The sequence below is a fragment of the Mustela nigripes genome, chromosome 3, assembly GCF_022355385.1.
Source record: "Mustela nigripes isolate SB6536 chromosome 3, MUSNIG.SB6536, whole genome shotgun sequence".
NCBI lineage: Eukaryota > Metazoa > Chordata > Mammalia > Carnivora > Mustelidae > Mustela > Mustela nigripes.
This window is the reverse complement of record NC_081559.1, coordinates 70,847,622-70,858,243: the sequence shown is the minus strand read 5'-3', so window position 1 is coordinate 70,858,243 and position 10,622 is coordinate 70,847,622. Positions and strand designations below refer to the sequence as shown.

The following is a 10,622-nucleotide window of genomic DNA, read 5'->3' as shown; positions in this document are numbered from 1 at the left end:
ATTTGCTTCAGGAAAGGGGAATCATAGTCCATGAATACTTGGTATTAGAAATTAAATGGTTTTGCCAATTCTTCCACTATCTAAAACTAGGAATTCTCTAGTTTTAATTTCAAAGCTAGCCGGGGTCTGAGGTCTGCAAGCAGATAGTGAATGCTGAGCAGACTTTAACTTCTCCAGCTTCAGCTAGAGGCTCCTAAGGCCTACAATGGCGTGTGGAGGCCACATTTCCCAAGGGAATCTGCTGGGCTCCAGACAGAAGTGCCAGGATTCAGAATTTCCATAGGGCATAGCCTGTTCCAAAGTAGCCTGACTGAAACATGGCAGGGAGAGATGTTTTGTGTTGAAATCTGAGGAACCTCATATCTTGACAACACCCTCCCCCAACAGCAAGCCCTAAAGTTTGAGAATTTAGGCAAAATATAGAAGCACTGGCCTACAAGCTAAGAGTTCACTTAATGCCTTCCAATCTGCTCAAAGACCCCCGTCTCCTCCCACTTGGATGCTTCATACACATTTTGTTCACAGGCTTTTATACACCATTTTCGGACTGACTTGGAAGCCATTTTCTCATTTAATGAACAGTCAACACCTGCAGTGAAACCACAACCAGGAAAGAAAAACGAATTTGGTGGCCTCAAATCACGAGGAGGGAATTTGGAATGTTTTTGAAAAATTGACATCAGTCCCTTGACAGCTTGGCTGGGACCTGTATATTTATTTCCACTCAAAACATTTTGATGTATCTGATATATACAAGCTATTGTTTTTTGGACAAAATCAAAACAACACAGAACATGCACAACAACTATTAGATAGCAAAGAAAATGTAATTAGTCTAAACATAAACTGCGGTAGGTTGGACTGAGGCTTGGGGCTCTCTGGGAGGTGCTCGCTCCAGATCTAGGGCCTAGTCCTCTGCTGAAAATAAGTCACTGGACTTGGGGAAAGAATCGTCAACTCTTTGGCTGCCATACATCTCACTAGGAGCTGGGGGGGGGGGAGTGTTACTTCTCAGAAGGAGAGGGAAAAGAGGTAGGAATGGTAGAAGGAGCTGGGGGGGGGGGTTGGTTTCTTTGCGGGTAGGGAGGGAAGACCCCCCCCCCCCCCCCCCGCACAAGCAAAACAACTCCATCTGGCATCAGAAACCCCAGTCTCTACAAAGCAAACCCAGCAGGGCCCAGGGCCTTACAGGCGCCCCTGAGGCAGGCCAGACGTGGGCTCAGAAAAGGCACAGTGGCTGAGGCACAGAAAGGCCCCCTGTGGAGTTGTGCGGTGGTGAAGAGGGTAAGAGAAGGTGAACTTCTCTCTACTTGGTCAACAGCAGCGACCAGGGGCTAAGGATTTGAGGGACCTCCTTCTTCACCCCCTGGCTGATGAAGGAACTTTCATCTCTCCCTATGGTGGCCCATTACCTTGATTCAAGAAAGACATGTCCACAACTTTACCCATCTAAAGAGGGAAGCCATATTTACAGTTGGAATGTAGGACACCCCTCTCCTTGCTCACTCCCTTCTCCTCCCCCTGGATATTTTTCCCACCTCCTAGTGCAACCCAGCCTCAGAGCAGATTAGCAGCTGTCCTCACCAGAGCTGAGTCCAATTATCGAGTGCAGGGCTCTGGCCTAGACATATGGGAGGAGATAGGAGAAGTAGGAGAAATTTTACCAGTCCTGTCTAGAGACCGCAGTTTGCCCTGGAGCTTCAGCCTCCCTGGAATCCACGGGAAGGAAGTATCCACCCCATTCTGTCCAGCTGGAGGGGCCAGCTAGCCCAAACTCCGAGGGGTCTTCAAATTTGTCCAGCCACACCGTTCCTCCCATCCCCTTTCCTCCCGAAGTCTGAATGTCTAGGGTGGCTTTTGTCCTCCAGAACCAGCCAGGGCAGACAGGAGGGGGGCGGTGCCCTTTCTTTCTCCAGATCCAAGTTTCTGGCTATGCCACAAGGGGCTTTGGCTGCAAAGAGACAGAATTGTGCCTGTAGCCCTTTTCTACTCCTTCCCGAAGGACTTCCCAGATTTAATTACACTCAGAGCTCTAGCAGGGTGCCTACTAAATTCAAAAAAAACTGGGGAGAAGAGGAAAGGGAGTCTAGGTGGGAGCAGAAATCCAAGTACAAGGGTGCTAGAGTGAGTGCGCGTGTAAATAACCCAGACAAGAGCTAGGACAGGTGACCCCAGACCCCCACTCAGGAAGCCTCAAGGCCAAGGTTATACTTCGGCTTCTGCAGAACCCTCCCAGAGAGCTGGAAGCATAGAGAGAGGCCCGACTGGCCCGGTCTCCAAATCCTCTGCTGGCTTCCAGGGCGACAGACTGAGCGGAAGGGTGCTGGGGACCAGCGGAGAAGGAGCGGAAGGAAAAGCTCCTATCCACAGCTTTTCTTACACGCCAGGTCTCGGCTTTAAAAAGGCAGGCCTGGCCAGCGGCGACCACGCGGGGAGCTAGTATAGCGCCAGTGCCTGCTCGCGCAGGACCACACGCTTCTTTTTCATTCGCCGGTTCTGGAACCAGATTTTGACCTGCTGGTCGCTGAGGTTCAGCCTGTTGGACAATTCCTTGCGCTTCTGGCGATTGATGAATTCGTTGAGGAGGAATTCGTTCTCCAGCTCCGCAATCTGCTGCTTGGTGTAGGGTTTCCGCTTCTTGCGGGTCCTCCCTGGGGCCGCCCCCCACGGCAGGCCTGCAACACAGCCCCAACCCAAGTCAGCCCAGCCGGCCGTTCCTTGTAGCCTGCCCGCCCTCCGCGGCCCCCTCCCCCTACACACTCTCCCCTGCACCCCACCTCCCAACCCAGCCTAAACTGGCCCAGGGAGCATGGCCACCGTTTACCGTCGGGCAGCGAAGGTCGCAGGCAAGAGGCGACGCTCGCCGCCTGCACTGTCATGTTCAAGTTGAGCGGGCCCTTGGCGTCGTCCTTGAAGCCGGCAACGCAGGGGGTCCCCTCGAGTAGGGTTGAAGAGCCCGCTGCCGCACGGCCCACGCCCGCGTAGTCGTACTTGGCGGCTTTGAGAGCAGCGGCCGCTGGGGCCAGGCTAGACTCGGGGATGAAGGGCGGCCGCGCACGGCCACGGTCCTCCGGCCCGGCAGCCACATCGGGCGCATAGAACTTGGCGGGCTCTTCGGGTCCGTCCTTGGCGCCCAGGGGCTGCAGGCCGAGCGGCCCGGAACCAGCCAGGTAGGGCTGGGAGAAGCTGCCGAAAGTGGTGGCACCGGCAGGCTGCGCTGGGGCGCAGGAGGCGGGGGTGGTGGCCCAGGGCAGCGCGCCTCGCGGGTATGAGATGGGGGGGAGTGCGGCCAACTGGCCGCCATTCGGCCGCAGGTTGGAGAAGTAGAAGGAATCAGGCGACTGCAGATTCAGAAGCGAGCCCACATAGCCCGCTCTGTAGAGACTGCGCTCACACATCTCCAACAAAGGGCTTCGGCTGCGCTTGCAACAGTATTTAGTTACAACCGGGAATAAGAGGACAGGCTCAGACGATTGGACGAAACTTTGCCTGCAGGTTCTTCAAAGCCGGTCATTTCAGCACCGCCTACATCCCCCCCCACCCGTTTCCCCCCCTTCAGGGTATTATGATAACACCCGCAATATTGGATGGCGAAGGACGAGGCTGCCAGGCAGAGCCAAGGAACGTGGAGCGACGGTGAAACCACTGGGAGTTCCCAGGCTCAGCTTCAGGAGCTGGGGACATTGGGTGCCTTTGCCCGAGTGTCCCTTGGGATCCTTATTGGTCTTGATTAGCTTTGAACTCCCTTTTTCCACTGGCTGCCTGGGCCGGGCTTGTTTCCACCAGCTTTAAGTTGCAGCTAAGGCCTTTTCCAGTACTGTGCACCTACCTCTAGGCTTGCACGGAGAGCCCACGGTGTGGTGGGGCTACCAGCTCTGTCCCTAGGCCTGAGCAGTGCTTCTCAAAAGATTCCTCCCTGCCCTGTCCCTCTGGAGAGGATTCTGCCCTAGTGGTCTAGCAGCGAAGACCCACACACTGCCTGAGCCCAGCACAGTCCAAGAAATTTGCTGATGGAGGAGAAATGAAGCACAAACTCTGCCCAAGTTTGGCTCCCAGGAAGGTGGTTTCACACCAGTTCCGGTGTGCTTCTCCATGGTCAAGCCCTCTGCTCCCAGGAAAGTTGAGACCATCCAAGTCCATGGAGAATGCTGGCCAGGGAAGGGGCAGCTGCATTGGACAATTGTGGCCAAAGGCTGCATTCCTTTTATTGCCTGGAGTCACCTTGGTGACTACATCCTGCCAACCAGAACTCCAGGCTGTTCAACTCTGCAGCAGGCAGATCAAGATGAGCTCCCCTGACCTGATGTGGAAAGACAGAAGAGCCAGAGTCATTCGGCTGGGAACAGCGGGGCCCACCGAGGCAGCAGGCTGGCAGCATTCCTCGGCTCAGTGCCTCCAAGGCGGCTGGCGGGTTCGGAGTTCTGGTGAACAGGGATGAGGCGGGGCGCTTTCCCTAGCAGGGAGCAGTGCCGCGGCCCCCCTCCGCAGGTCCTCCAATTTAGTTTGGCCAGAGGGCTATGGGTCCTTCTGTCCTGCCTGGGTCCCAAGATCCCCAGTGACCGCGTGACTGGAGCCCGCCCCAACCTGCAGCCCGCCTCGCCGGTCCTGGAGCCAAGCTGGAATTGGTTAGACCGCCCGCTCCGGCACGGAGACCACACAGGCGCCGCCGGAGGGCAAGGCTGACCACCGCTCTGCGTCTTTATTGTGTGAGTCATGGCGACCGATTGGGCGGCTCTGGGGAACGCAGTCGGTCTCTTCCTCCCGCTCTAGGGCGGGGGCAGGGGGTGGGCATGGGGATGTCCGGGACTCTTCAGGGTTCTGTCAGAGTTTCTTTAGGAGTTCAGACTGAGAGACAACTGCGCTCCCGGTCCTTTTGAGGGGTGTGGAGTGGGGTGGGGGGTGGGTGGGTGGTGTAGGCATAAGCTGCAACCTCAGTTCCTAAGGATTTAGGGGATCCAAGCTCTCATTTTGGGAGACTCTCCCTGTTTTCCAGGAGCTACAGCCTCCCCAGACCCGAAACTCCAGCTTCAGGGATCCCTGCAGTCTCATCTCCTGTCTCAGCATACAGTGATGCTCCGGTATTTCCAGGTTCAGGGGTGTCTTCTCCGGACCGTTAGGCATCCGCACAGCTGCGCTTTACCCCTAGGGTCTAAAAATATAAAGGGACTAAGTGAGAAACAGAAAAACTAGAATAACTAGACTCCCTCCATTTCTCCTTGGCTCAGAATGGTGGCGCAGCCGCCCTACCTTATCTCTTGGATTTATAATTTCCGAGGTCCAGCAAGCAAAGTTGTACGCTGGGATCTGGAAGCTGGAGACTGCACCGAGAGGGCGGGGCGGGCGGGGTGGCGGGGGGTTGGCGGAGTGGGGGGGGGGAGGGCAGGAGGCTTGGCGGGTGAGCTAGGGAATGGGAGAGGATTTGGCCGGGGAGCTAAACGGAGAGCTCTGCCAATGCCGCCGACCGCCCAGGAGATGGCGAGCGAGCTCCACGCCTGTCGACCGGCCGCCGCACGGTCAAGATCAACAGCGAAGGGCGGCACAGCCGGCCTGGGGTCGCCAGCCCGTGCGGTCACGGCCCGCTGCCAGGCTCCGCCGAGTGTTTCAGAAAGCCGGAGATCGTGGCAGCAAGGCTGGGCGGGACAGCGGAGTCAGAGGCACCCAGCAGGCTGCCAGACACGGGGAAGCGTCGCGGCCGCCTCTTTGTCTGGCGGTGCGTCCCGGCTGCAGAGCGTCCTTCGGCTCTTGACTCACGCGGAGACGCGCGGGCCTCGAGTCTCCACCAGTGGCGCTCGAAACCTGCCGGGTTTCGCAGGCGCTCTCTCTGCGGCCTCTCAGTTTCCACCCGAAGGAGAGGCCTCTCTCCGAAGCTCCCTTCGCCCTGGCTCCTCGCGGGCCTCCCTTCCAGCGCTCCGGCCACCTACCGGCCCCTCTCCTCCCACCTCAATTCGGAATATAAAAGGAATGCATATAAATAGCAAAGTCTTCATCTGTTATTGATTTAGCCATCCATTCAAATTCCACCGGAGAGCATTTGAGCAGTTTTAATCTTCAGCAAACCTCCCATTTCTCTAGGGCGGAGGGAAACTGACCGGCACACTACAGATGAAAGGAAAACCTCGAGGCGATCCCCCCATCCGACAGGAAACCTTCGAAACCTAGGAATGGAGTTCGGCCCTGGAGTCTGGAATTTACCGAAAAAGGAGGGAAAACAGGCCAGTTTCATATGAAAGCACATCTTGCGAGGAAAACAGAGAAAATGTTAGAAACTCTTCCTGAAAGTGGAGGGTCGGGGTCCATGTGTCCCCATTTTCAGGGGTTATTTTCTTCTCCACTTTGAGTCATAGTCCGTTTTCTCTCTCTCCCTCTCTCTCTCTCCCCCTGTCTCTCCCGGTCAGTTCAGATGAAGTTGGCGGCCCTCAGCCAACCATCAGTCCAAGATATGAAAGAAATCAAGCCGGGCCAGAGAAAACGAAAGTAGCTTTGGACCTTGGGGCTCTGCGCCTTCTCTGGGAGATCCGTAAGGGAACCCTCCCGCTAGAAGAGTTTACATATTGTGTGAAGTTTTAAACATCTGTATTTAACTTACATTCCAAAAAGTTAACAACCACTGAATCGATTTGTGTCCCGTCGCTAACAAAAATGAGGCACCCAGTTCCTCAGCCGCCATTTCCCGGAGTGGCAAAAAGGCCTCAAAAAGAAAGTTCATAGTGCCTAAAAATTGCGACTAGAGGTTTAGGGTGTATAATTATGGTTTCAGTCCTCAAATGCTGTTTGGAGCCTGCTCAGAGAAGGCGATAAAGGATCAGCTTGAAATGTTTCTTTTTCAATTGCCAAATATGGATATGTCTAATTTCAAGACCTTCCAAGAGTAGATATTTACAACAGCCTTTCTAGGAAGAACACCTTCAAGCGAGTACAATTACCTATATCCAGACACAAACATACGTATTGATTAAAAAAAAAAAACTATTTGAATAAGGTGGTAATATTGAAAGAGAAGGAAAATTTTTATTGGAGATTTTTTTTGTCTGGCAAAAAATACCATTTCAGACACCACAAATTATATTCTCATTTAAAGACATCACTACTTATGTTAAAGGCATAGGGAAAAGGGCAGAGAGGGGTGGCAGAAATGGAACGGAGGTTTCACGGAGGCTTCAGAGAGCAGAACTGGGGTTGAGCGTCCTTCATCTATAGAGAACATCGTAATGTTCAAGACAACTAGATTTTATAATAAATAAGAGCACAAGAGGTAACACAAGCTTGGAAAAAGAAAACAAATATATAAAGACACAGAAGAAACAAGAGAGTTCTGTTTATTTGCATCTCCCTAGGAATTAAAAAACGATTTTTAAATGCCTGCAGCACTGCACACATAGCTCACAGACATCACATCTACAAAAATAATCTCTCAGTTGTATAAATATGCAGCACTTTAAAAGTCGTTATTTATCATCACTTTCAGAAAGTTTTTTTTCAAAAATATTGAACTATAGAGCTCCACATTTTTCATATTTGTTAGATGTTTTAAAACTCCATGAGAGGCTCAATACATTTGTTCAGACAGTCGAGTTCTTCATTGGGTTCTGGGTAAAAGTTCCCACCCCTGGCCACATTGATTCAGTCTCTTTCAGGGGATTGAGCAGATCACCTCATTTCTAGTCCCACAGACCCAAGGTCAAGGAGGAGGTGTGCATTTATATCATCCACGGATCACTGTCACACTTGCGGCCATTTAAATATCTGCATCTAGAGCTGGGGAAATGAAGGCATCCATGAGGACACATTATTTTCCAATTAAAGATTATAAGAGCACAAATCGACAGGGCATACTAAACACATAGAACTACAACAGCAAATGAAAGATCCGAAGTAGGAAAGATTGTCTTCATTCCAATATCGATACAAACTCTATTTACTAAGGTAGCTGCTTTTAAAGCCATCACAGTACCTCCAGCTGCCTGCTTTTAGACTTTCCCGGTGACCCAAGAGCACTGTCTGCCCAGAGCTGTTTCCACTTGCCTCAGGGTGACTACTGAGAACTAATGATTAAATTGCCCAATCACAGGATATAAATGACTGCAAATTGTTCTACCCTAATAGATTATGAAGATAATCAGTGCTGGAAATAGGCATATGAAGTGATTTAAGAAAATAAAACCTTAAAATCATAATGGCACTTCTGAAATTCTTTGGGGGGGATTATTTAAAAATACTTCAAGTCCTTTATACTGGCCTGGAGGGAGAAACAGAACATTAAAAACATCATTTAAGAAAACCTAGACAAGAACAAAATCAATAATAAACAAGTAAGAAACAGAACTACAAAGTCAGATTGGGCAGCAAAAGGTTTTAGAGCCAAATAAAGGAAAGAGAGAAAAACAATTCACAAAATTTGCCATCATTGGCAGGGAGATGGGGAGAAATTAAATACATATTCAAGTCTTTCCGAAGGTCTTTTGGAGACAACTGAAAGCATTTAAACTCTCTTTGGCCAATCTGGTCTATATCAGGAGACAGTGTCTTTGAGCTTGGAGACGATCTTCTTGTCTTTCACTCTTCGGTTCTGAAACCAAATGGTCACTTGTCTCTCGGATAGGTTCGTGGCAGCCGAGATCCGCCGCCGCTTGTCCTTGTTAATGAACTTGTTAATGGCATACTCGTTCTCCAGTTCTTTGAGCTGCAGTTTGGTGTAGGGCACCCTCTTCTTCCTCCCCCGACGGTAGACACACATATCTGGCTGATTTAGAGCCACATCCCCTGGTGTAAAAAACAGCATGAAAAAAATTAGACCAGGGATTCTGGAGCACCCCTGGGGGCTGTGTGTGTATGTTTGGAAGGGGTCTGGGAAATAAAGAAAACCAGGCTGTTTGCATTTTATTATTATTTACACAGACATGTTATTTACACATTATTAAAGAAAGATATTTACACTTCAAAGTGAAGGCCATTTGATGGACCATCATGGTTTCTCAAACCATCATCTTAACAAGCCTTCAATTTTATGGCATTGTTATTGGGGACAGTTATAAGGACAGTTTCTGCAAATGTCCGTTGCACACATACAAACATACACAGACCTAAAAAAAAAAAAAATCCAGGGTTTTTGTTCAAGCTTTGATTTCTTGTGTTCCTGTGTTTGGAGTTTGTGAGCTGTTAGAAGCTTTAGTGGTGACCCTGGGAGAGTCATATCCTTCAAAAGTGGGACCCAACTGTTTGACACTTCTTCGGGGAGGAGGAGCCAAGGCCTGAGCAAAGGGAACGCAAAGACCCTCAACTGTGGGTCTTTGCCTATGCTGGCACATGAGAAAGAAAAGGGTTGTGAGGGGGACCGTTTAAATCAAAGGAGAAATTTACAAATTTCAGGCAAACCACAGGAACTGTTTCATCAGGTTAACCTTGGCTGGGCAAGGGGCACAAGTGCAGCTTCCAAGAAGGGACCTACATGCCTGGTGCTTTCTTTCCCTTCTCTCTCTCTTCCCTCCCCCCACTCCTTCCCTTACTCCCCGTCCCCCCCCCCCCCCCACACACCCCGCCCCATCCCATCACTCCTACCTGGAAAGGATGATTTCCAAAAGTGGGAGCCCTGTGGCTGATCCTTGGCGCAGTACACCTGGCTGTTCCACCCGTTGGCCAGCGTCCAGGACTGGTAGCCCTCCATGGAGATGTACGCCTCATGCCGAGGCTCCCCGGAACCGAAGGTAGACACCATGTCGATGTAGCCAGGCACATGCTGATAGGGGCTCGTGTAGCCCTGGTAGAAGGACACCTCTTTGGCTCTGGCAGGCACCTCGTTGGCTGGTACGCTGCTGCTTGCCAGGCCCGACACGTCCATGTACTTCTCCACCGGGAAGCCTCCCAGCGAGGCGTGCGGCGACGACTTGAGAGCGTTTTGCTGCAAGCCCACGCCGTGTGACATGCGGCAGCTGTAGTAGCCGTTGCCGAAGTGGTAGCCGTAGCCCAGAGCTGGGGCGCCCGGCGGCGCTGTAGCTGCCGCGCCGGGCGCCGGACACTCTTTGGCCGAGGGAGCCTCCGGACGCGCTGCGACCACAGCCGAAGATGACGACGACGACGCGGAGCCCGCACGCTCAGAGGTCCCGGGGTATGCGAAGCCCGAGGCCGCCGCCGCCGCCGCCGCCGCCGCCGCGGCCGCAGCCGCTGCGCGCCCGGAGTGTGTCCCGGCGAATACTGGCGCCGAGAGGAAGCCGCGACACTGGCCCGGCGCCGCCGCCGCCGCCACAGACGAGGAGGAGGAGGAGGCTGGGGCCGCTCCGGCGGCCCCACTGTCCGCCCGCAGCCCGTCCATGTCCCAGCTCCCGGCGCGGCTCATGGCCCGGCCTGGCCCGGCCCTGGCCCCGGCCCCGGCCCCGCGCAGGACACCATGGCGCGGCGCGCTTCCTCCCTCCTCTCCTTTCTCTCTCGTTCTCTCGCTCCCGCCCTCTTCCTCTCGCCCTCTCTCCCTCTGCGAGCCTCCCGCCTCCCGCCCGCCCGCCCTCCAACAGGTTAGCTCATCGCGGGACGTTTATAAAAACGAAGTTCAGGTTGGGAGGGGGCCTGGGCCGGTCGGGGGGCCTCCTCCCTCCCCGAGGGCTCCCTCTCGGGGCCGCGCCATTGGCTGCGCG

At 53.2% G+C, this 10,622-nt stretch overlaps 2 protein-coding genes across 2 annotated transcripts; both read right to left on the bottom strand.

Moving 5' to 3' along the window:
* Positions 1-2,436: 2,436 nt before the first annotated feature.
* On the bottom strand, positions 2,437-3,398 carry HOXD12 (homeobox D12). The gene is made up of 2 exons (XM_059392791.1): positions 2,825-3,398; positions 2,437-2,675 (listed from the first exon to the last, which is right to left on the bottom strand). The coding sequence occupies exons 1-2, from the start codon at positions 3,396-3,398 to the stop codon at positions 2,437-2,439; spliced, it is 813 nt and encodes a 270-aa protein (XP_059248774.1).
* Positions 3,399-8,509: 5,111 nt separating this feature from the next.
* Positions 8,510-10,330, bottom strand: HOXD13 (homeobox D13). Its single transcript, XM_059392790.1, has 2 exons — positions 9,556-10,330; positions 8,510-8,760 (listed from the first exon to the last, which is right to left on the bottom strand). The coding sequence occupies exons 1-2, from the start codon at positions 10,328-10,330 to the stop codon at positions 8,510-8,512; spliced, it is 1,026 nt and encodes a 341-aa protein (XP_059248773.1).
* Positions 10,331-10,622: the final 292 nt, after the last annotated feature.

What these genes read in the sequence shown, in the direction of transcription:
- HOXD12 (XM_059392791.1), bottom strand. Translation starts at nt 3,398, where the DNA reads ATGTGTGAGCGCAGTCTCTACAGAGCGGGCTATGTGGGCTCGCTTCTG. An exon ending in GCGACCTTCGCTGCCCGACG is followed by an intron (nt 2,676 to 2,824) that starts GTAAACGGTGGC and finishes GCTGTGTTGCAG; the next exon opens with GCCTGCCGTGGGGGGCGGCC.
- HOXD13 (XM_059392790.1), bottom strand. Translation starts at nt 10,330, where the DNA reads ATGAGCCGCGCCGGGAGCTGGGACATGGACGGGCTGCGGGCGGACAGT. An exon ending in TTGGAAATCATCCTTTCCAG is followed by an intron (nt 8,761 to 9,555) that starts GTAGGAGTGATG and finishes TTTTTACACCAG; the next exon opens with GGGATGTGGCTCTAAATCAG.